The following is a 24,173-nucleotide window of genomic DNA, read 5'->3' as shown; positions in this document are numbered from 1 at the left end:
GAGAGGTGGCTCCTCCAGTGCTTAGCTGCTCTCAGCTCAGTGGAGGAAGACAGTGCTGGGAGAGGGATTGGTCTCAGCCAGTTTCAGTCCTGACCAGGGGCTGGGCTGAAGCCAAGTGCTCGAACAAAACCGGTCCCGTCATCCCACTGCCCACACGGGGTGGAATTCACCCAGGAATGACAGACTGTGCAGGCAGCAAACCCTAAATCCTGGCCCTGACCGCAGTGTGGACCTGCTCCAGGGGACACAGCCGGGGACAGGCTCTGGAGACCGCAGGAAGGCAATGACAGTGGATGTCTCCCAGAGCTCCTGAGCGTCCCGGGCAGCACAGAAGAGGAACTCAGCTGGGACAGAAGCAGCACCCGATAGGGAAACTTTATTAATGGCCTTATGACAAGGTCTCAGACCACAAGGGCATAAAACAACAACCAAAGATACACGTCTAGGACACGGCTGAGCATGCAGTACAACAATTCTGTGCAGTTTCTTTGAGTTATTTATCTAACAATTCTTCCTACTGCAGTAACGACCTAACTATTTTCCCTGGCATGTTTAAGTTGAAGACACATTTTGGCAGGAACAAGTAGTTATTGTAACGATGCATCAACAAAACACGCTTTTTCCCTAGCTGTAGTAAAGACATCAGATATCACAAGATACACTTTGAAATACAGGGCGGCAAACAGGCACCCAAAGCTGGGGAATGTTATCTCCCATTTTAGTGTGCTACTTATAATTTTAAGCAACTTCATATCCCTTAACCTTTGGGCTTCTTTTAAGGAGAAGGAATGCGTAGGGGAGCTTGTTTACAAGTTACTTCGCTTTAAAGAACCTGAAAGCAAATCTCTCTGCATTGTCTTCGGTAAGAAATCAGCTTCATTCAGAGCAGAATCGTTGAATTCCATTTCTGAGCCCATTTCCAAAGAAAATAAGGAGAAACCCAAAACAGTGTCCCCGTTTTCTTCACGGTGTACTTCAAGAAAACAAACCCAGGCTGAAATCTAAACAAGGGTTGCCATTTTCTGAGGAGCCTAAGGGAACAAAGTCTTCCAAATCATATTAAAAGGGAGATAATCGTCGGGTCTGTTTTGCAAAGCCACAGCAGAAATGCTGAATAGCTTGCCGCGCAAATGATTGCTTTGCCCTTCAAAGGGTGAAATCCAGCCCTGAGCAGGGGGTACCAAACACACAAGTAACAAAAGCGTTATACCGCCTGCTTCACTGGACAAATTTCACCCTACAGGCTTGACCCTGCTCTCAGTGGAATGGTTCCCACCAAGTTCAACAGTGCAGGATCAAGCCTGAGGTGCGATGTGGCAGGGTCAGGTACTTTGGTATGTCTTATTCCAATTCATTCATCACTGCAGAAATTTCCTATAAAAGGCAACAAAACTTTTCTTTCTATGGTTTCCCTCCTCCCACGGAATGGGTACCGCTGATCTCCGTTCCTGTTGTTACTTCCTGAAGCTTCTCCTGCTGGACGACGTTGTGGTGACGGTGTAGGATTTGGAGCCACCCCCAGTGGAGAAGCCGAGCCCGCCACTGCCCATGCCAGCTCCTAGGCCGAGGCCTCCTCCGATTCCTCCTCCCAGAAATCCACTGGAACTGGCATAGCCACCTCCACCGCTGGAGCTGACCACGGCTGTGGCACAGAGGGAAGCAAACCAAACGTGAGCGTCAGGGAACCTCAAATCCAACCTGGCACCCTCACAAAACGGGCATTTCTAAATTGTAGCAACCAGATGAAAACTCTCTACGATCTCCTGCAGAACACAGGGCCCAGGATACTAATCTCTTGCTACATTTTGGCCCAGAGCATTTATTCTCTGTGCTAAGCCAGATGCATGTGAGGGTGGAGCAGCCCACCTCCTTCTCCATCACTCAGTCTGGCTCAGGACCCCCTGTGGCATGGAGAACCCCATTACCATAACCATTCAGCTCATCTCTTGGTGCACCAAAGAGGCTGAGGGCATGTGGTTCACCACATCAGCGGCAATTAAGTGGATGAAAAGTAGAGCCACTGGTTTGGAGCTGTAGACTGTGTCTCCAAGACACCAGCACCTCTGTGCCTGGAAATATCACGGAACAGATCCTCCTAGAAGCTATGCTAAGGCCCATGGAGGACAGGGAGGTGATTCAAGACAGCCAGCATGGCTTCACCAGGGGCAAGTCCTGCCTGACCAACCTAGTGGCTTTCTACAGTGGCGTGACTGCATCAGTGGACAAGGGAAGAGCAACTTTTGTCATCTATCTGGACTTCTGCAAGGCCTTTGACACAGTCCCCCACAACATCCTTCTAAGTTGGAGAGATACAGATTTGATGGGTGGACTGTTCGGTGGATAAGGAACTGGCTGGACGGTTGCATCCAGAGGGTAGCGGTCAATGGCTCGATGTCCAGATGGAGAGGGGTGACAAGTGGTGTCCATCAGGGATCCATACTGGGACCAGTGCTGTTCAATGTCTTCATCAATGATTTAGACAGTGGGATCAAGTGCACCCTCAGCAAGTTTGCCGATGACACTAAGCTGAGTGGTGCGGTCAACAGGCCAGTGGGATGGGACATCATCCAGAGGGACCTGGACGAGCTAGAGAGGTGGGCCTGAGCAAACCATATGAAGTTCAACAAGGCCAAGCGCAAGGTCCTGCACTTGGGTTGGGACAATCCTCGTTATCAATACAGGCTGGGGGATGGCATGACAGAGAACAGCCCTGCGGAAAAGGACTTGGGGGTGCTGGTGGATGAAAAGCTGGACATGAGCCAACAATGTGCGCTGCAGCCCAGACCAATCACATCCTGGGCTGCATCAAAAGAACCGTGGCCAGCAGATCCAGAGAGGGGATTCTCCCCCTCTACTCTGCTCTCATGAGACTCCACCTGGAGTACTGTGTCCAGCTCTGGAGCCCTCAGCACAAGAAGGACATGGACCTGTTGGAGTGGGTCCAGAGGAGGGCCACGAAAATGATCAAAAGGCTGGAGCCACTCTGCTGTGAGGACAGGCTGAGAGAGTTGGGGTGGTTCAGCCTGGAGAAGAGAAGGCTCCGGGGACACCTTATAGCGGCCTTCCAGTACCTGAAAGGGGCTCCAGGAAAGCTGGGGAGGGGCTGTTTGCAAGGGCATGGAGCGACAGGAGAAGGGGCAATGGTTTAAACTAGAGCAGGGCTGATTTAGATTAGACATTAGGAAGAAGTTCTGTACACTGAGGGTGGTGAGACACTGGCCCAGGTTGCCCAGAGAGGGGGTGGAGGCCCCATCCCTGGAGACATTCAAGGCCAGGCTGGATGAGGCTCTGAGCAACCTGATCTAGTTGAAGATGCCCCTGCTGACTGCAGGGGGGCTGGACTAGATGGCCTTTAAAGGTCCCTTCCAACCCAACACATTCCATGATTCATCTGTCCAGTGTCCAGGCAAGGTGAGTATGCAACGCTTCCCAAGCTGGAAAGACACCTTCTAACATCACCTCTGCACCAATTTCCAATCCAGACAATGGATTTCTCATTAGTATGTTTTTCTCCATACAAAAATGGCAGCAAAGAAAAATCAATATTCCCCCAAGTTAAATTTCACACAGATGAGCCAGAGCTGAGGTCTGCCATGGAGCCAACAGCACTACCAACTTCTGTCTCAGGGGGCTCCCATTTAAGAAGGGGGGTAACTGGGTTGCAGAAGCTCAGGCAGGGCACTGTGAGGCTCCTGCACGCAGACCCAGCTGGTCCCCACCTGCATTTTCTATAGGCACATGGCTGTGTGTAACGATTATGAATTATAAAATCAACTCACAGATGTTGACGTTGCCAACTCCATCACCAGCCAACCTGTTGGAGAAGAAAAACACAAAGGAAGAGGACGGGTTAGACTCGGCATTACTCAGTGTTCCCCCAGGGCCTCCGCGCTGAGGATGCAGACAATGGCAGTGAGTTATTGCTGCTGTTGTAAATAATTCAGACAAGATAAGTGTGCCATCCAGCGCTTTGTTCTGGCCCTACATTTACAAGCTCTGTTATCACCTGGGGGGGCTGAAAGAGCACAGCAGCTCTGTCCTAATTCCACGGGGATCTGAGCCACTTGAAAATTTTCTGACACAGTATCGAACACATGATGGAAAACAACTTTTCTCCTCTTTGCATATTTTCACCAAAAGTATCAACTTTTCCCCAGAACTTGCCAGTTTTGCTCTTCAGCCAAAGCATTTTCAGGATCAAAACTCAGTTTAAAATGCAAGGTTTTCTCTTCTGTATTTCCCTACAAAAATTGGAATTGGGCCCTCACAATGTCCCCAAGCAAAGGGAACAAAGGGCTGGATGCTTCCTCACATAAAACCCGCAGGTTGCCCCCACCTGCTCTCCTCGCCCTCCAGCAGCTTCCTGTAGGTCGCGATCTCGATGTCCAGAGCCAGCTTGACATTCATCAGCTCCTGGTACTCGCGCAGCTGCCGGGCCATGTCCTGCTTCGCCTTCTGCAGGGCGGCCTCCAGCTCCTCCAGCTTTGCCTTGGCATCTTTGATGGCCAGCTCACCACGTTCCTCGGCTTCGGTGATGGCTGCCTCCATCTTGGCACGCTGCAGGGACGGAGCAGGGTACGTCAGTGGGCTTCTCACCTCCTTGGTGGAGGACGCTACCACCCATGGACTACTGTCATCTACTGGCCAGACCAGCTCTGTGTATCTGCAGAGCCCCAGAGCCGCCTCCTAACTTAGACCCCTAGAATTTTGTGCCTACAAACTTTTTTTGGCCCTGGATGGAGATCAGCCTGCAAAGGAAGCTCATCTCATCCCAAGATACGTTCATCCAAAGGGCAGACCCTACTTCTCTCCACTGGCTACATTTTTGGAAGACTTTCTTCAGGCGATCCTCAGCTTCTCAGCCCACCCACACTGCACACAACAGCACAACACTTAAGGTTAATGCAAGCTCAGGTTTTCTCTCCTATTATGCCCCAGAGCTTGTTCACAGCCAGCTGGTCTCCAGCAAGCTTTGATGTGAGGCAAGCATGGACTCGAGCAGACCTGCAGTTAACAAACAACGAAGACCTACCCCAAAAGCATCCCTGTGGGGCCACACCATGCTGGCAGTCTAACGCACCCTCAACTGTGCCCCCAGTTGTGCACCTCCAAAACCAGCCCCACGTTTGGCAGGAAGGGCACACACTGAACACACGTGCTTTATACTCTCATTCATTATTCAAGGGAACTGCACTGGGTCAGCTCTTTGCTTGTAAGTGTGTGTTGAAGCCTCCCTGCCCTGAAACCAAATAAACACAAATGGATGAATCACAATGGCTTATCTCCAGCTTTGTGCACCCTGGCTATTCACAGCCAGGTTTCTGCCCCTCCGAACCACTCACTGGTCTGGATTTCACCGGCTGTTTGATAAAGCGATAACAGCCCCTGCAGAAAGCAAACAGAACTCCCATGCAGCTGAAAAATTCTTTTATGTGCCCAAACATGGTGTTCCCTTCTGCAAAAAGGGAGTGGACAAAGATCCCAGAAGCGAGAGGGTACAAGGAATGTGTGTGGCTGGGAGGGAGGCCACGCACAGCCTTGCCCTTTGGAAATGGCTCTGCATCCCTCCCCATCTGCGCTCCCAGGGCGCTGCAGGACTCGTCCTCACCTACAGTCCGGCTGCCTCTCAGCGTTACATCGCTCCCAACACAGTTCCTCCCTCCAGCAGAACCGGCATCTTTTGAGGTGAGCGTTGCAGCCACCCCCAAACTGCTTCTACAGATGTCGTGCTACACCCAGATCCCTGGCCTGCTTCTTGCTGCTAAAGCCACTGCTCTGCAGCAGGAGAACAAGGGCAGCTGCTCACCTGAGCCTTTGCGTTTTCGATTTCGCCCTGCAGCCTCTGGATCATGCGGTTTATCTCCGAGATCTCGTTCTTCGTGTTGCGCAGGTCATCTCCATGTTTCCCAGCAGTGACCTGCAGCGCCTCGTACTGTGACATAAAACAGTGTAAGAGAAAAGGACAGAGTCAGGCTGGCAATCCATCAGCCGGCTAAAATCTCTCCCACTCACGACACATGCACTGACAGAAGCTGCAACTGCCTTTTATCTCTCCCGTAACTCACCTTGCTCTGGTACCAGGACTCAGCCTCTGCCCGGCTCCTGTTGGCAATCTCCTCGTACTGTGCTTTGACCTCCGCGATGATGCTGTCCAGGTCCAGGTTTCGATTGTTATCCATAGACAGCACCACCGAGGTGTCCGAGATCTGGGCCTGCAGCTCATTAAGTTCCTGCCAGTCGCATTAAAAACAATACCATTAATTACTGACTTTTAAGGGCCTCTCTTTTGGAAGCCAATTAAAGAGAGAATCTGAGAAGAAAAGGGAAAGGGAGGCAGATAGGAAGAATTCAATCAAAACATCCATCAATTAGAAGGAAACCAACTGAATCGCGTCAACCTTGGAAACACAAAGTAACAAACAACGGCAGAAATGGAGCTACTTCTTATCACCCGCATTTTGACAGCAAGGTTAGTGTACACCACTCCCGAGATAAAACCCAGCATGAAATGCTATTCCAAGAAGCTTGAGCATCAGCTTCGCAACAAAGCAAGGGCCAAATTCCACCGCCACACCCAAGGATGCGACCAGTTCAACCAAGCTCTTATCTTGCAAATAACGGCTAAGATAAAGGTGGAATAAGGAGCTTTCCTTTCTCTCTCTCATACAGCACACACCAGCACTACAGCACTGGCTGTAACACGCTGATTTTCCTCATTTTCACATTAACAGCATCAAAAAAATAATGCACGTCCTGGCTACATTCGCAATAAATTCATTTCACGTCCCAGATGGGGAGAAATCACTGTGACAATACACAGGGCGTGCGCTTTACTCGCAGGCTTATTTCTGCTTGTGCAAGGGAAGACTCCACGTCTCCATCACCTTTCCTGTCCCTGGAAACAGCACATTAATTTTCTCAGCCGCCACTCGCTGTTCTTCACCCACAAGAAGCAGAAAGGACCTTACCGCTTCATAGAGAGACCTCAGGAAGTTAATCTCATCTGTCAGCGCATCCACCTTGGCCTCCAGCTCCACTTTGTTCATGTAGGCAGCATCCACATCCTGAAAAAGAGTGATAATCCATTGAGAATGCCGTAGCTTGGATGACTAAGTCCATTCAGGCTTTGATGGCTTCAAAAGCAGCCACAGCCCATCAAGTTCCCCAAGCTATCTGCTCTCCATGTCCACCTGCCCAATGACCCACCACGTCCTAAAAAGTATCTACCGGTGTACTAAACATTGCTGGTGTGCAGGAGCCCATATGTTCCGTAGGGTCGCCTGGACCTGTCTTTCCAAGTCCACCGCCAGTTTGGACAGTCAGGGGAGGTCTTAGGAAATGTCCCAAAGAAAGACAGAGCCATAATCTGTGATATCCATGGCATCTGGCACTCCTTCCCAGCTTCCTACAGTGCCTACACTGAGGCACAAAGGACAGCTGTAATTCTCCGCCTGCGGGTCTCTAGGCCCAGCTGTACGAAGAGTGTAGGGGCAAAAGGGGCAGAAGGGCCGCAAACGTTGTCACCAGTCCCAGCTAATCTCCATGGCACGCACCTTCTTGAGCACCACAAACTCGTTCTCTGCTGCCGTGCGCCTGTTGATTTCATCTTCATATCTGCCAGGAAAAAAGGGATTGTTGTGAATTTAGAGCCTGGGTAAAAGGAAAAACCGTCCCAGTGAAGAGTTACCCCGACTCCCTTCTCTCTCCCTCCACTTCTCTCTCTGTGAACCGCCTCGGCCAAGCCCACGACCTCCCCACGCAAGGCAGCCCCCGGCAGAGGTGTGCTGTACCACCGCAGCGTGTGCGCTATTTGCACAAGAGGTGCCAGCTGAACGCTGCAGTTCCAGGGTACCGTTTGGATGGGCTAATGCCTGAAAGCTGTTCTGATCCGCACCGCCACGACCACGACCCTGGAAAGCGTTTCTCACCCCTGCTTTCCCCCATTCATCAAAATTCACTGCACTTCAGAAGATTTCTGCTCCTTATCCTCAGTCACGGACAGCTGCAGTCTGTGTCCTGAGAACCTCAGCTTTTTCACCTGCCCCTTGGGAGAGCAAACACAAACGCAGAAGAGGTTCAGGCAGATCCAAATTCCTCTATGCTGATCAAAGCGCCTGTTAGCACTGCTGTCACCGTGCACCTCCTCGTTACAGACAGTTGAGAACCTTTTGCAGGTGTCAATCACACACCACTCTCCTGGTAAGAGCTGAGCGTAAATCTCATTCTGCACAAAGTGGCTACGCTTCAAAGTCACGCAGACTTCTCATGCTGGCTACATCCCTGCCGTAGGTGTTCACCTTTAGCTGTAATGAGCCAGATCCTCAGCAGATAAAAATCATGCTCCGTTGACTTCACACACATTTGTACCATTTGCAAGCCTGGATCTCCGAGCCTGCTTTACACCATTCTACAGAACCAACCCGCTGAAACAAACTGCAAGAACCTGCTGTATGAAACCTGAAAGTCATCCAAGGAACAGAGCAGGAACCGCTTTTTCTGGCTGCTTTAGAATCACTGTTGCCAAAGTTAGAAGACCATTCTGTTTATTTACACGGCCCCTGCGTGGCCAGCGCTGTAATTTGCCTTCCGAAGCGTGAGCCACTTCACTTTCGACAGCCTTCCTGCACCTCCCCTTCTGCTCCACGCTGGAAACCTGCCCAGCCACACCAGCACAAACGGACGTTGTCCCTTTTGAGGTCAATGAACAGTATCCGTTGCTATTGCAGAGTAATATATGACCTGGAAATTACGCGATCGTGCTGCCTACATGCAGCCTGCAGCGCAGAGTGGATGATCAGAGCTGGGTAAAAAACACCAAATTATTCTAGAATGGTTTGGCAAATTCCTCATGGAAGCTCCACCAAGCTGGTCAAGAAATTGAAAAATCCTTCAGTATTCTCCAGCAAGTCCTGAAGTGCCTTGGGAAGCCCAGTGCACTGTCACACCCTGGCGTGCCCTGCACCGAGCCACGCAGACAGCACGAGCACTGTCTGCTCCAACCCGCGCTGCCTCTGAACCGCACCTTTAGTCAATGCGGTTACGGAATAAGGGACCGATTCTCATCCCCTGGAGCCTCACGCATAGAAATCTCCCCCCCTACCCTAGATGTAAACTGAGAATTACTGTGGAAATTGGACATAAGAAAAAGAGGCAACAGACACGCTCATGTTTCAAGTATTCTACTTAAAGGATGAGATTTTCTTCATATAAACGTGGAGAAGCAGGTCCTAAACTCCACTTACTACATCCTCACTCCCTCTGCTGCTCTAGCGCCTTTGGCTCCTAATTCCTGCTTCCCTTCTTAGCACGTAGAGGGTTTGGTTTTACACGGACCTCTAGGCTGGAAGAATAAATAAGCACCTGCGCACCTTGCATTCATGGGACGTGGAACCAAAACTAGGGCTGCAGCTCCTCTGGGTGCAAACCAGCTCCTCGCTGCTGCCTTGCAGAGATGCAAAGCACAACCGTGGACGGGCACAGAGTAGAAATAACTGAGCAGGGTTGGGGGACACATCATTCCATGCACCTCCTTGGGAATCACTGGCTATTGACTTTCCCGAAACACACCCTGGGGATTATCAGATCTGTTTGTTTTCAGTTCCTGCTTGATCCAGTTTGCCAGCTCCTTCTTTCCTTTCTTTTTTTTCTTTAATTTTTTTTTTTTTTTTTTTTTTTTTTTATTAAAGGCATTTTCCTGTACAGTTGGGCTGGGCACAGGCTGGGACAAAGGCTACTTTCTTCATGGGACTCCTCCCAGGCGACATGATTTGTACTGAAAGGTCGCTTAAAAATTGCAGGTCTCCTGCTGCATTACCTACCCCCAGAACAAGCAGCAGCTCAGCCCCTGCCTGCCTCCCATGGGGGTCCTACAGACCCCAACGGCCACCTCCAACCCATCCCTGAGGAGGCCCCAAAGCAAAGCCAGGAGGACAGAGCCATGGAAGGCCACATGGAAACAAGGTGCCAGGAGCAACGAGCGATCGAGGCAAGAAGAATCCAGGCACCTTCCCTGGACTAGACACCTAACTCCCATCTGGAAAAAAACATCTCCTTCCCTAGCAGAAAAGCTGGGGACATCTCTGCCAAGCTACTGACCAACCTGCCAGCTCAACTACACTGTTAGATGGGAAGATTATACGTTACTTGGTCTTGAAATCCTCAACAAGATCCTGCATGTTCTTCAGTTCACCCTCCAGACGCCCTTTGTCATTCAACAACCCATCCAGCTGCCGTCGCAGGTTGCTGATGTACGTCTCAAACATGGGAGCAATGTTACTCCGGGCGGTCTTCTGGTCCTGGAGGAGGCTCCATTTGGTTTCCAGCATTTTGTTTTGCTGCTCCAGGAACCGGACCTGGAAAGCAACCAAGGGGTCATTTGTGAAAGCGGGAAGAAGGGGGAGCTGACACTACAGAGTTTGGATGCTGGGAGATGGGATCTGAAGAATTTAGATTGCTCATAGGGCGGACCCGAACTCTGGAGGCTGATAAAGGCCATGAGGGAGCACTACCACTCTGGGGCTTGGCTTATGTCTTTAAGGTTCTGTATGAATTAAAGATAAGCAGCTTCTGCTTGCCTGACACTTGACAGAAGCCATCCACAGACCTCAAAGCCAGCCAGTTACGCAAACTCCAGGTCTGGATTCCTTGCATTTTGAGGATGCCAGAGCTGAAGTTTACACAGGACACACTATCAATTAGTGCAAGACAGTAAAGCCACAGAGGTACGGGGCAGAGCAAATAAACAACGGCAAGCTCTGACTTATGTCAAGATCTGGTCTATTGGGGTGACTGCTCTCCAAGAGGCCCCCTCCTCCCTGAATTTGGTGGTGGTGTGCTTGGGTGCAGAATCGATCTTTAAAGCCTACATCCACATCGTGAGCAATACCAGCTAAATAAAGGGGGAACAAAGCTGGCCTAAGCAGGGCAAAACCCTTTACTGACAGCAATGCAAGCAGGGCGTTAATAAGTTATTGGCGACTCACACCATGCTCTCGAGGAGCCCGTTTGTGAATCCCCCACTGGGTTAAGCGAGCTTTGGGTCAGACCTGCTTTTAAGCAGTGTCCACAGAGCTATCAGTCTTTCCAGCACCTCACCTTGTCAATGAAGGAGGCGAATCTGTTGTTGAGCGTCTTGATTTGCTCCTTCTCCTCCTTGCGCACCCGCTGGATGTTGGGGTCAATCTCCAGATTCAGGGGCGTCAGGAGGTTCTGGTTGATGGTGACCTCCTGAATGCCCCCAGGGCTGAGCGCCCCCCCGAATCCCATGCCTCCATAGCCGTATCCAGAGCGAACGCTGTAGGAGCTGCCACCTCCAAGGGAGATCCGCTTGTTGGTGGAGCCGAGGTTGTAGAGGCTGGAGCTGCCAAAGCCACCTGCCCTGCTTAAGCCGGCACCCCCTCCTAGTCCACGGGTCGAGGAGACGGTGCTGACCCGCATTTGGCTGATCCCTGGGACAGCCACAGAGCGAGAGCTGAAACTCACAGACCGGGACATGGCTGCTCCGAGGGTGTCTTCAGTATCCCCCACCCTTCAAAAGCTCAGGGAAGCTGTGCTGGAGAGACCAGGGAAGTGAGAGAGTTCTCCTGACTGCTTCTCCTTTTATCCGTTAGAAAAGCTGGGCTTGGCCCAAGGGCAAAAGAGGGATCATTTTACTGCCTCGGAGAGCTGGGAGTGCCTGGCTGCCTTCCCACCCTCCCTCAACCTGCTGAATTGGAGCAGGCGGGAAGGGAAGGGCCAGGACACACCTGGCGCCGTGTCCCCGCGCTCAGACCCGGCTTTGTTCTGCACCTCCCTTTGCCTCTGCCACATGTGCAGCCCCGGGACGTGAAGCACGGGCTCTTCTGGGCACCTTTGGCAGACGGTTACAACGGGACAGGTCTGATCCCCATTTCCTCAAGGCTTCTCCATTCCCCCCCGCCTGCCTAAATGGATGCTGAAATGAGAAGAGGGGGGAACATCCACTGATTTTTAACTCTACTCAGGTAGCTCCCCCGTGCAACAGCAGAAAGGAGGTAAGGGGCTTAGCTGGGCACCAGGTCCAGCCCAGTTTAATGCCACCCAAAGCCAGCTGCAGCCTTGGACGCACACGCTGCGCTCTGCCAGCAGCGCCCAGCAGGTCTGCGCCACGCAGGGCAATGAGGGCGGCAGATGAGAGATGCCGCAGGTAACCCCGGACACCGCGGTTCTGCCTTCTCTCTCCTGTTAGTGTTAAAATAAAGGTGGGTTAGGTGGGTCGCACCCTGTGCATGGGAATACCCAACGTGCGAGTCCATGCTCAAAAGGAGACTGGAAAAGTTTCTTCTTAAATTTCTAGGTTCCTATGCAGAAGAGGCAGAGACAAAAAATTTACGGGCTTTCTGTGTTTTAAAACAGCCTTGAAGGGACAAATGGTTTTATTACAAGGTTGTAAATTCTCCATGAGATTTCAGTGTCTGGCCTGAATGTGTCACCCTTCAGCTCTTCCCCTCACCAGGACAGCAAGATAGCGCTGGCTACATTTTCTGGCCACAGCCTATTCAAAATATGTACTTCCTTCTTTGCGGGAAGAATACAAGTTGGCTGGAGATCCCAGCTACTAAAAGGAAATTCTCTTTTTGACGGAGGGAAAGGGGGAGGATTGAGACAGAGACACATGAGGCAAGATTCCTTCCTGCCCAGCAAGCTGGCTCGGCTTTCACCAGCAAAAAGAAAAATAACGTATTGAGTGTAAAGCAAATTTGCGTGTTGTGCACACCCAGCTCTACTTGACCCGACGGCTGATGTAGACAGGCCAGGGTTCATTTCATCCACACACAGCTCGCAACAAGGCAGAAGCCCCCAGCTGCTTTACATAGCTCCAGGTAGCTCAGAGGGAGAGACAGGCTGCTCCCGCAGCAGCTCTGGCTTGTCTTGAGAGGACAGGGACTGAATCCGAACGCGTGATTTAGTGCTACAGTCAGGCAAGAGTAGCTCCCACCAAAGCAAGCCCCGGCTGCTGGACGTTCTCAGGTCACGTTCCAGCCTCAACTCCTTTCTATCAGCAGACAGGATTTTTTTTTTTGCACAACACAACATGCCAAGCAGAAAGCAATCCAGGCAGGTAAAATACAGGCCTGCTGTCAGATAAACTATCATAAAGGCAAAGCTGTTCTCAGCAGCCTCCGCAGAAACAGCATTTCAGCAGTAAGAGAACTGAACTTCACCCTGGTTTGCACCATCAGGGACCAGATCAATGAAAAGCCATTTTCTAATCTTAACGACAGCCATGCAGCACCACTGATTTTAGGTAAGGATGAGTCTGTCTTCCATTCAAGGTTCAAGCTCTCTTTTCTGTGCCGTGAGCAGCCCAGCCAGCGCCGGAGAGACTCGGCAACGCCTCATTCACCTTGCTGCTACCTGCTCCCCAGCTCCCCGTCTCGCAGCTCCCCAGTTTAGACCCCTTCCACTTTTGACAACCCGTCCTGCAGAGAGAACGTTCCCCTTTTAAATCCAGTTTCAAGTCAGGGTAAGTCAGAGCAGGATCCAGCGACGCAGAGGTGTCACCAGCAGAGTTTGCTTGTGTTGTTGGGATGCCATGGTAACCCTGCAGAGTTGCACAACCGCAGGGACTGGTAAATACTTCCAAGCCCACGTGAGCGACCCGCAGGGACTGGGGTTCAGTCACAAAGACACTGTATTGCCAGGATAAACACCCTCTCGGGGAAGCGAACGCTGTGACATCACGACTGCTGTGCTTGGTGTCACAAGCAGCCAGCCCAGGCCCTGCACGCCCAGGAGCAGCCCATCGCTGTGCACCGACGCTCACAAAGCCGACAGAGTCACAAATGATAAACCCCTCCATAAACCCTTGGGAAAAGGAACCAAGCTCTCAATTCCAGCCCAGAAAGTGGGGAAAAAAATTTAAAAAATACTGGTCATGACATAGTGGAGCGAGCAAAATTGTGTGTTAAGAACATGTTCTTATGCGGATCAGTGTCGGCCTGTTGTTTCCACATCTTCTATCGCTATCGCATGGGCTATCTCTCGCCGTGTGTTTAGAACGCGATGTTTGGACGGAAAGCTTTCTGGAGCAGGGAGTGCCCTCAGGGTTTGTGTTTGCACAGTGCAGTCCTAGTTTGTGAGTACTGCTCCAAAGTGCTTTGGCAGCGAGTCATAAATCAATTAGTGTCCTAACGACAAGCAGTGTTTTGGTGGTCTCAGGACTGAGGTATTGCAAGAGCACGATGGGGCACTCACGGGGCTGTCAGAATGACGCTGTCAAGCTGTTAACAACACCCAAAAGCAATACCAACACAGCGGCACTTCCACCCACACCTGCAGCTGTAAAACCCCGTGAAGACTGCCCCCATGCTGTGACCACAGCTCCCCCTTTCAGGATCTAAGTAGTCTCATTAATAAAAATTTCCAGCCCATCAATAATTCCTGGGAATATAGAGACACGTCCAGAGGGAACCTGTTCTCTTACTGCCCCAAACGCAGGCACCGTACGCCAACAGTCTGATGCACAAATGAGCCATGTTAGCATGAGGTGGCTCTCTATCAATAAATTCTATTGATTTGTTTAGTTCTACTTTCTGTGTCACTCGGGCTATAAAGCTCAATATCATGACGCAGTTCTTCAGCCTAGTATCTCAACGACAGGGAAGCGGCTTTTTCAGAGAGGCGACGGCTGGCTGATTTGAAGGATTCATTTGTTCCAAAGGTTGGTGCCTCGGTACAGTTCATTGCCTTGCAACAGGAACCCTCCTGCTATAACTCGGGGCCTTACCACTCATTTGAAGCTGTTTAGTTGGCGTCTTTAGTCTCCTGCCACTGCCCATTCCGAAGCACTTAAACGGCTCTCCTGAACCTGGTATCATTCCCTGGTTAATGTTAAGTCACCACCCTCTTAGTCTTACATTGGATAAACTGAATAGGCTGAAATCCTCACTTCTTTCGTAAACAAACGGCTTTTCTGAGGACTTGACATCACTTCTGCGGCCCCTCTCTGCCCCAGCGCCCTTGGCACACGCCTCGCTATTGTTCACGCTGCAACTCCACGCAGCTTTACACGGGGAAATGGCATTTTGCTCTCCGCTCTCGCGGCCCCGCAGCTTTACAGCCTCAGGTGTCCGTCAGCACTAGAGGCCGGCATGACGGATCCCACCTAAACTACACCGTGTCTTCCAGCTACACTCCTTTTTCCAACGAAAAGCAGCCTTGGCATTAAAGGGGCACCACGGGACCAGCAGGAATAGCCGGAGGCGGCTCGGGCTGACAGAGCCAGCTGCCCTAGACCAGAGCCAGCTCCGCGTTAACGACGAGGCTTCCAGCAAGCTCCTGCCCCTCCCAGAGCCGCATCTCACCTTTCCTCCTCCCTCTGCCCACTCTGCTGAGGCCGGGAAGCCCTGGTCTCGGCTCCTTGCTGCCTGGTCACTCCTGGGAAGCTGCCTGCTGCTGGCGGCATCACCCACTGCCGTGAGACACCTCCTCAAGCTCCGAATTGGCTGCGCTTGTTCTGTTAGCTGAAACCCAAAAAGAGCACCATCAGTCTAAACCCCAAGGTGTTCAGATAACAGCCCCAAACCACCCACCGGCACCTCCAGTGTGGTGGTGCAAACCCCCTCCTCAGGCCACCCGGTGCTTGGTGTGATTCCCCCAGCCTGGGCCACGTAATAACCCGACGTAAACCAGGAACGAGTGTGAAGGGCAACGGACCAGGACGTTACGGCAACCCCTGAGCACACCTGGTTCCCTCATCCCCTCTCGCTTGGAAATAGTCAATAATCGATCACTACCTGACACTACCTGGATCCTGGCCCAAAGAGGGGGGCTGATACCAGAACTTCAAGATCTGGCAAGTTCTGGGCTTGCACAACTGGTGGAAAGTACCAGAATATCCCATTGTCTGAGTTGGGCCGGACTGGAAAAGCACCTGATGAAAGTCAATTATCTCGGAGCTTACAAACAGCGACTCCAGCGAGACCCTTTGAGGTCTCCAGGATGGCAGCGGGCTGGGACCAGCATCTCCCCCGAGCTGGGACGCTCGGGCTGACACCCCGAGGGCTAAAGGGCCTGGGCGAGTCAGGCCTCCGAGTCTCGCTCATGGCTGCTGAGGAATGCCCTGCTGAGGAATGCCGTGACCGCTCTGAACTCCAGAAGAGGGAAATTTTAACTACAGGCTAGCCGCTCTCACCCACCTCTCCGTCTGCCTGCGTGCTTCTGACATACACCTTAGCTTTTATGAGTGGGGGTGTTCATATATTTTACTGGATCCAAAAATTTTCTGTCTCCTTGCCCATGTTTTTATACGTTTTGGTGTTCATACACATACATATTGATTTAGGAAAAGGGGCACCCGTCAGCTCACTGGAGCCACCCCTTGCGCAGGGACCTTGATCTGAGCAGTTAAAGACCCGAGTGGTGCGTGGGGCTCCTTGAATGGTGTGAGTTTTGGTGTTTATACCAATATACTGATTTGGATAGTTTAAGTTAGTGTGAATCTTGTCATTTTTAAATCCGTAATTAAGTCACTGTTCAATTATTTTGTTAAACCCAGCCCACGCAGCGGGGATCCTTCCCGGGGACGCAGCGCCCGGCGGGGCACCGGCTCACCAGCGTCCTCTCTGCGCCTGACGCAGGTGGAGACGTTCAAACTACGGACTTTCCCCCCCCTCCAACCTATTTTACATGCACCTAAAGCTGGTCCCCGTCCCGTGCCCCCCACATTATAAGATCTTATGATTACAAGAAATCATGAAGGAATAACTATAAATATAGTTATAATTATGTATAATCATAATTACATGGGTAATTTTTACATGAAAGTTGAGAGTCACTCCCACAGCTAAAGCCTTAAGGAAAAACAAACAAACAAATAAATTAAAACACTACAATTCTCAGAGCCGAGGTGAAACTGCCAGCCCTGGTAACGCCAGGCTCAGTTTTTCTGGAAACGGCACGTCTTGGAGGAGAAGGGAAAAATCCACGTTCTGTCACCACAAAAATAACGTGGGATTTTTGAGCCCAGCCTGTTCAATCCGTTGGTCTGTTCGAGTTCCCAACAGCTGATCTGCCGTAACCTCTGTGGATACTCACGCAGCACAGAGCCGGCAAGCCGGGTCCGATCAGAGTCCGTCTGTCTCGAGTTATACACGCCGGCCAGCCCCAAAACACAGGGCAATTATACAGTGATCCTACTGCTGGCCATATTTCTCCAGCCCCCAGCTGTTTAACCCTCCCCAAGTTGGAATTTGCATCCTGACCAGCACGTTTAACCGCTGCTGATGGTCCTCTCCCCCCATTACTCCTTGGTTAAACTCATCCCCGAGTTTAAACTAACAGTAACAATTAAACAATCCCTACAATCTGCGGCAATGAGATTGCACGTGGCGTGAGATCCTCCTATGCTCCTGTTTTAATTAACTCAATTGCAAACTAATGTGCCCCATTCAGAGCAGATGGAAACCGTGAGGACATTTCACTGCAGTCAAGGGAACGCCACCACTTTACAGGAACTGAAATAAAACCAGCGCCACAGTACGCGGCGTTATCACAGGAGTCCGTGGGCCTGATTCGTGCCCGGGCTGAAGGATAACGCCGCAAAGCGAATGGAGTAAGCAAAGAGAGAAACAACCTCGCACAGTCATCGACAAGAAATGCTCTTATCAAAATTCTGTCTCATCTGACACAGCTTGGGCAGAGTCAATGGCACAACGCCACTTTTCGCCAACCAATCCTTCATCTCCAAGTCCAGGAAGGATTAAGGTCTCACTTCCCCCAAAATACTACGCATCCAACACAGCAGCCATCCTAATTCACCCGCGTTTGTACAGCCCTTGGCACAACGTAATTGTGGACAACGACTGGGTTTCTTAATAGCTACCACAACACAAACAACCGTCTTCACGCCGGTGACTGCACGGGAGCAAAGCTGCTCCGCAAGCTCTGGCCCCAATTATGAATTCCAAGATCTTTTGCAAAATCCAAGCTGTCCAAACAGATCGGTTGCCCAATAAACTCTCCTAAGGAAGAAAAACAACAAAGAAAAACAGAGAACCGTATGGGGTGTTTTAGAGATAAACTGTCCCGCAGGCGGGAAGTGCGTGGGAGAGGTAGGAATAAAACCCGCATCACCTCCCCCCCCCACACACGGGGCAACACGTTACCAAACACGTGGCTGCGAATATTCGTTTGAATCTTCAGGCCACTGGATTGCAAAAACTCCACCAGATTCAGTGTAAATTGTCCTCCTGCTACAGAGGGTGGTCTGTACCCTCCAGGGTTTCCAGAGACAAGGACCGGGGATGTCCAGAGCAGGGATGTTTTCCACATGCAACTGCAGGAATTTAACACATTCAGCTTGTAAAAATGGGAGCTTGCAAGATCTACCCAAACCAGCTCAACCTGCGCACACACAAACCCTTTTGTGAAAGGCAGAGAAGCACGAAAGCAAAGGCAGAGGGACTAAACCAAAGAGGTGCAGGATCTCCTCACGGATGAGTCACAGTCAGAAGAAGAAAAGGGACGAAAAAAATTCAAATGATTAATTTGTTACGAGTATTTTATTACGGCTATAATCACCAGGCTGAGATGGTTATCTCTGCCTACACAGGGGCCAACTCAGCTCTCAGGGAGACAAGGGGGTTTTCCTACAATTGCAAACGCGGGAAACAGAGAAACAAGGAGAATCGCGCTCCCGAGTTCTGGGCTTTAGGACTTCCCACCCATCTGCTGTCGCACCAGCCAGGTATTTTACCTCAGCATTCATATCTCAGCCTTTTAACCCAAATGTGACCGAGTTGGCAGCTTCCAAATCAAAGCCAAAAGGAAGGCGCCTTTCCTCTGGTCTTCTCCAGGACTTGGTATCAGGTTTTACAGTACGAGCAAAGGGCAGGATTGCAGCCTTGGACCTGATGGGGAGCCCCTCCCTGGGTGCTGATGGCAGCAGAAGGTGTGGTAGGTCTGTGTCAGCCACCATCATAATCAATACACTCAACAATGACAATAATAATAATAATCGTAATTATCTTGCACCTGCCCACATTGCCTATGACATAAATGACTCTTTCCAGGTCTGTGGGAGGGGAGGGAAGCTCAGGTCTGGCATTGCGTGGAGCTGGGACCACCCTCGGCTGTGCCGGCTGCTCAGACGAACCTCCTCCAGCCCCAGCACCCAACCGCCTCCCCCCTGCACCCACCAGCACCCCAAAGCCACCCCCAGCCATCGGCTCCACTAGCAGCAAGTTTCCACATTACACAAGGATGGCGTGGGAGGGAAGGCTTGGCAGGAAAAGAAGAGGAAAAATAGTGGCAAGAGCAAGAACAGCTCTCCATGATGCTGAGGACGCTTCCTTCCCACGCACCGTGGGCTGCTCAGCCCCTTGGTGCAGGGGAAGAGCTTTACCCGGTATGAAAAAAGGCGTAAGGGCCCTTCAAGGCAGGACTGAGCTTCCAGGGTTACCGCGTTCACCAGGCGTGCACCAGGTATGAATCAGCCTCGCAGAATTTGACCCCAGGAGTTAAAAATCAGGATGAATCAGATCTGGTACCAGATTTAAGAGGGATTACAGACTCCTGGGCTTGGCGCCGGCGTGGCCCTGACACACGCACACACGTGGGGTTGTGAGGGACCGTCGCGCGGGCACACGCAGCCCAGCCATGCCACGTCACAGCCGCCCTCACCAAGCCGAGACGGAGCGAAGCGAGTGGGCGATTCCTCCCTCTGCCTCAAGGTGCTGACTTGGGCCCGTGCCTAAAAGGATCCACGCCACGCACGGGCGACGAACCTGTTGAGCTACGCTACAGGGCACAGGGTTTGGTGCCAAAGCTTCCCTCGCAGACACGTCGGGACGGCAGAGCGGCTCCCGACCGCGCGCTGCACTGCTAAGAGGAGGCTCCAGCAGTTCCCTGGCCCCTGCGGGTAACCCAGCGCCAAACCACGCACCCAGCAACTGCCCCTTCGCAGGCGAGTGCCGGGCAGGAGCAGAGCCAGCTGTGCCCTGCTCCCTCTGCCCGGGCTGCCGAGGGGTTGGGTCGCATCGTTTGGGAAGTACGAAGCACAACAAACTACCCCAGAAAAGCCGTGGCGAGGTACGGCCATGGCCAAACGCCCGCTTTGCATTTATTCCAGTGGCACAAGGCGAAATGTGGGAGACTGAGGTCCAATTCACATAAGTGGACGGGGAAAAGAAATAATAAGCTCAGACCTTTTGCCTGACAATTTGGGCATGCGGCCTCTGAAAAGCGCAGGCACAAGGCGAGGGGGCACAGAGGCACTGGTTCTCCAGCACAAGGACCCTCATCTTTGTGGGATCCCACAGCAAACTGCCCCTCGGTCTGTCCTGACACAGCATCAAGCGGTGACACCATCCCCTTCTCCCATTCCCACCCTCACCGTGCCACTGCTCCCAGTTTGTGGCTCTCACCTGATGAGAAACGCAGTGGGAGCCCAAATCCCTGTCCTCACAGAGCAAAAATACACCCAAAGACATCTAACCTCACGTGCCATCCCTTAAATTTCTGGGCTCGCTCCCGCTACACTAATTTTAGGAGAGAAGCCACTGCAGGCTGGGATTCCTGTGATCAGCCGCCAGTCCCCACCTTGGGGCAAAATAATCTGTGTTTCTGCAATTCCCAATGCAAACGTTCACCTTCTAACTAACACTTTGATGTCCTACGTCTTTTTTTCCCCAAAAAAAGATCCCAGTGTATTTTAGCCTCAGAACCTGCATGTTGCAAAACAGGTAGATGGCCTCATAAATATCCATGCAGCCTCATTAAGAGCTAAGGTTCGCAGTACCCACTGAAACACAATACTTCATTATTTATGCTGTAAACCATGTGAGAATGACACACAATGCAGAAACAAAATGCCTAATTAAAAGTGACACAAGAGCACAGAGCCAGATTGTAATCAGAGCGGTGAATACTGGGTGCTGTCTAAAAGGAATGAGGTAATTTGCTCAAGTGCGGATTGAGAAACACTAAGCAGTAAATCCTCACACTGTGCGTCTCGTTTATGCTCTTTTTATAAGCAGGGACACTGAGAAAGGAGAAGCCATTCGCCAAAGTAACAGGACAGGTTATGAAAAAGGGAACCGGCAACCTCCCTGCTCCCCGCACGGCTCAGAAGAGTGGGCTCAAAGAGCGGCTGCCGCAAGGACAAGTGGGGACGACGCACAGCCGAGAGCACACGGAGATTCACAGACTTCGGGGCGGCCTTCAACTGAGAAAATAAAGCAGCGGTTTCTACGATGAAGCCGAGTCCCTTTATTTGGGAGATGATACAACGCGGCTGCCTGGGGCAGATCCAGCGTCCAGCAGCTGCTTCCCAGCCCCAGGCGGGGACGGTATCGCCCAGCCTCTCCATACGGCGGGAAGGGAAGAGCCTGCAGCACCCCAGCAGAAACAAGTGATGTCACCACCACTTAATTAGTCCTACCTTTTTTTTCCCCAATACCTGAAATTTCCTGGAAACTACGTGAGCAAAAAAAGCGCAGCCAATGGGTTGGAAACCTTCCTGAGCGTGAAGCCGCTGTGGGCACGTCCCGTCCTGCCTTCCAAACCCTTCTATAAATTCTTTGCAAGTGACGTCTATTCTGGAGGAAGTGTTTTAAAAGGTAGAGTTTTACCTACTCACTGTTTCATCCAGAAATCAAAAAGGAGGAAGAGGGGAAAGGGGCTGGCAGGGGCGAAGGGATGTGAATGGCTCTGGGCAGGCACATAAAGGAAGCAAAGAAGGAGGCGAAATGGAAATGTGCCACTAGAAGGGCAGATGAGCATGGAAAGGAGGAATAAATGAGAGAAGGAAGGAGCAGGGACGGAGCAGAGCTCGGGAAGGCTGCAGAGCTACCTCCAACCATCCCCCAAACCGGGGTCCACAAAGACCCGCAGTCTGGGATGAAGTTCTCCTGTCCCCAGCCACCCTGCTCCGACACCAGCATGGGCAGGGTGGCTCCGGCGCTTCCCTCAGTGCCCATCTGCGGTCCCCCCGTGCTGGCAGGGTCAGACGAGGAGAGCGATGGCAAACCACAGCCATGCCCAAATGAGCACGCAGCCCTGTGGTCACCGGCGTGTCCCTGGCCGTCCTACCACAGCACTGGCCTGGGCTTGCCTCCAGCCCAGCCCTGCACCTTCCTTTCTCCACAGGGCACCGCAGGGAAGGAGCTGAATTAAGGTGTCTCTGCAATCAAAGCCCCTCACCACAAACCCAGCTCTGGGCAGCGGTGCTGGCCTGGGACCCCGTATAATCAACCTACCTGCAGGTTATGCCCCAGAGCGGGTAAAAACCTTGCCTGTCACAGGGTGAGGGCCAGCAGCCAAATTTAACAAAAGCAAAACAAACATTTACCAAAATAGGCCCTCCTCTTGCTCTTTTTTTAAACCCGAAGTGAACTGGGTGGACTGAACCTGGTTCTTTGGAACCAGGAACCTGCAGCTGCTCTGCCTCGTCCTACCTGTGGCCACAATATCAGCCATTCCCCCGCCATGCGTCATTTGGCTTCACACACACAGTTCCCCCTCCAGACGCTCCTCACGTGCCTGACGAGGCTTAAGCCTGTCCTGCTGACCCACTCATTACCTCCGCGGCTCTCTGCATCCCTCAGCCCTGTCTCTGTCTTGCTTAACCTTAATCATTCAGATTCCTTGGGGCAAATGCTGATTCGTTGTTTGTTTCATACATTACCCACACTTAATAAACAGCAATTACTTATGGAACCTTGATAAATAAATTATTCTACTACGCGTATACATATTGAGCCAATAACCCTACAAGGTGATTTTCCAGATGGCCGGGATGAATCTCCGCGTATCAAGGGAAGGGTGACAAGACTCTCTAGGTTTGTCTGAAAAGGTTTAAGCACCCCCAAGCCACCCTGTGATGCTTTAAGCTACCCTGTGCCCATCTCCAAACCTCAACCTACCGACCAACCACACTGCAAGCTCAAAGCAGTAGGTTGCCTTGCTCCTGACATACCCAGAATGGGAGACCCTGGGACGACTCAGCATCTTTGGATGGCGACGGCTTCATCCAAAGGGATCGGGGGACAAGCTAGACCAGGCTGCAAGGACACGGGTGGCAACACTGTGGGAGTAGGAGGACACAGCAATTTAGCTGGAGATGACTGGACCCTTCATCGCATCCTCCAGAGCCTTCTCCACCCTGTCACCACCTTCCTCTTGTCCCCATCCTTCTTTGGCTTGTTTTGCTACGTAGCAAAGAAGGCTGGCGCCAAATCTTGGAGCCTGATTTTGGACACTAGCCCATTCCAAACTGAACCAAATACCTGGCCAAGGAGGAGCATCGAGAACATGGGCAGGAAGGGAAGAAACACCCTGACTCAGCACTGCCTCTCCCACAGGGCAGGGAAGACAGCAAGGGAGAGAAACATGCAGCAAGGCTTTGGAAAGCAGCCCTCCCTTCTCCATCCTCGAAATGCCAGCGTGGGGTGACAGGTTTCCGCACTGCTACGTGCGCCTACGATACCAAAGAGCAGCATCATTTCAGCATCAGGCCGCTGGGCATCGCCACGGAGCCATGTCCTGGTTAGACCAAAATGAGGGTCCCCCCAGGACCCTGCACCAGCGTCTCCCCGTAACAGGGCCAGTTTGGATCCCCACGTCACCCCTCTGCTTGGCAGGTGGGACAACAGGAGCTTCACCCAGAAAGGAGACGTCAGAAAGCAGGTTAATCCTCTCTCCGCAAGCTCTTCCCACGCATCCTCACATCACCTGCCAGCAGAGATGACCACTTGCAAACCCGTTCCTTAGAGAGTTATTGCAAATTATACCCATCCTTCTGGAAGGAGGCAGGACTTTGAAAAGCCTTGCTCAGCTCGGAGTAGAGCGGCCCCAATGCCCCCACTGGAAAATGGTTTTCCACCCTGCCGTTCCCCAGCATTAAACGCAGCTTTAACCCTAAACCATCATCCTTCTACATGTTTCTGTGGCAGAACGATTTGGTTCCCCCTTCACCACCTAATAGAGAGGGTGTGGGATAAAGTACATAATATTATACAGGAGCCGGGACTCAAAAGGCACCAAGCAACATGCTACAATCAGATCTGATCACCAGAAGAGTTTTTAGTGCCATCCTGCACCAAGAGATGCCATTCCAGACAAACCGGACATCCTCCCAGGCTGGATCCAGTGCTAGAAATTTAATTTCAAGAAAAAAAAAAAAAAGAGAAAAGAAAAGAATTGATACTTAGAGG

The 24,173-nt window shown here is 51.6% G+C and overlaps 1 protein-coding gene across 4 annotated transcripts in view; it reads right to left on the bottom strand.

Moving 5' to 3' along the window:
- Nucleotides 1-347: 347 nt before the first annotated feature.
- LOC134526902 (keratin, type II cytoskeletal cochleal) overlaps nt 348-24,173 on the bottom strand; it is a 59,986-nt gene continuing 36,160 nt past the window's right edge. For 2 of the 4 annotated variants that reach the window (XM_063359222.1, XM_063359220.1), the window contains exons 2-11: nt 15,324-15,482; nt 11,095-11,551; nt 10,144-10,352; nt 7,554-7,614; nt 6,969-7,064; nt 6,066-6,230; nt 5,807-5,932; nt 4,337-4,557; nt 3,780-3,814; nt 348-1,642 (exon numbers count right to left, since the gene is read on the bottom strand). In XM_063359222.1, the coding sequence (XP_063215292.1) occupies nt 1,455-1,642; nt 3,780-3,814; nt 4,337-4,557; nt 5,807-5,932; nt 6,066-6,230; nt 6,969-7,064; nt 7,554-7,614; nt 10,144-10,352; nt 11,095-11,493 (1,500 nt within the window). In that variant the 5' untranslated portion in view covers nt 11,494-11,551; nt 15,324-15,482 and the 3' untranslated portion in view covers nt 348-1,454. The other 2 variants (XM_063359223.1, XM_063359219.1) reach the window with 2 other exon arrangements.

This window comes from Chroicocephalus ridibundus, chromosome 24 (assembly GCF_963924245.1).
Source record: "Chroicocephalus ridibundus chromosome 24, bChrRid1.1, whole genome shotgun sequence".
Lineage (NCBI taxonomy): Eukaryota > Metazoa > Chordata > Aves > Charadriiformes > Laridae > Chroicocephalus > Chroicocephalus ridibundus.
The sequence above is the reverse complement of the archived record's forward strand: the minus strand, read 5'-3'. Positions and strand labels throughout refer to the sequence as shown.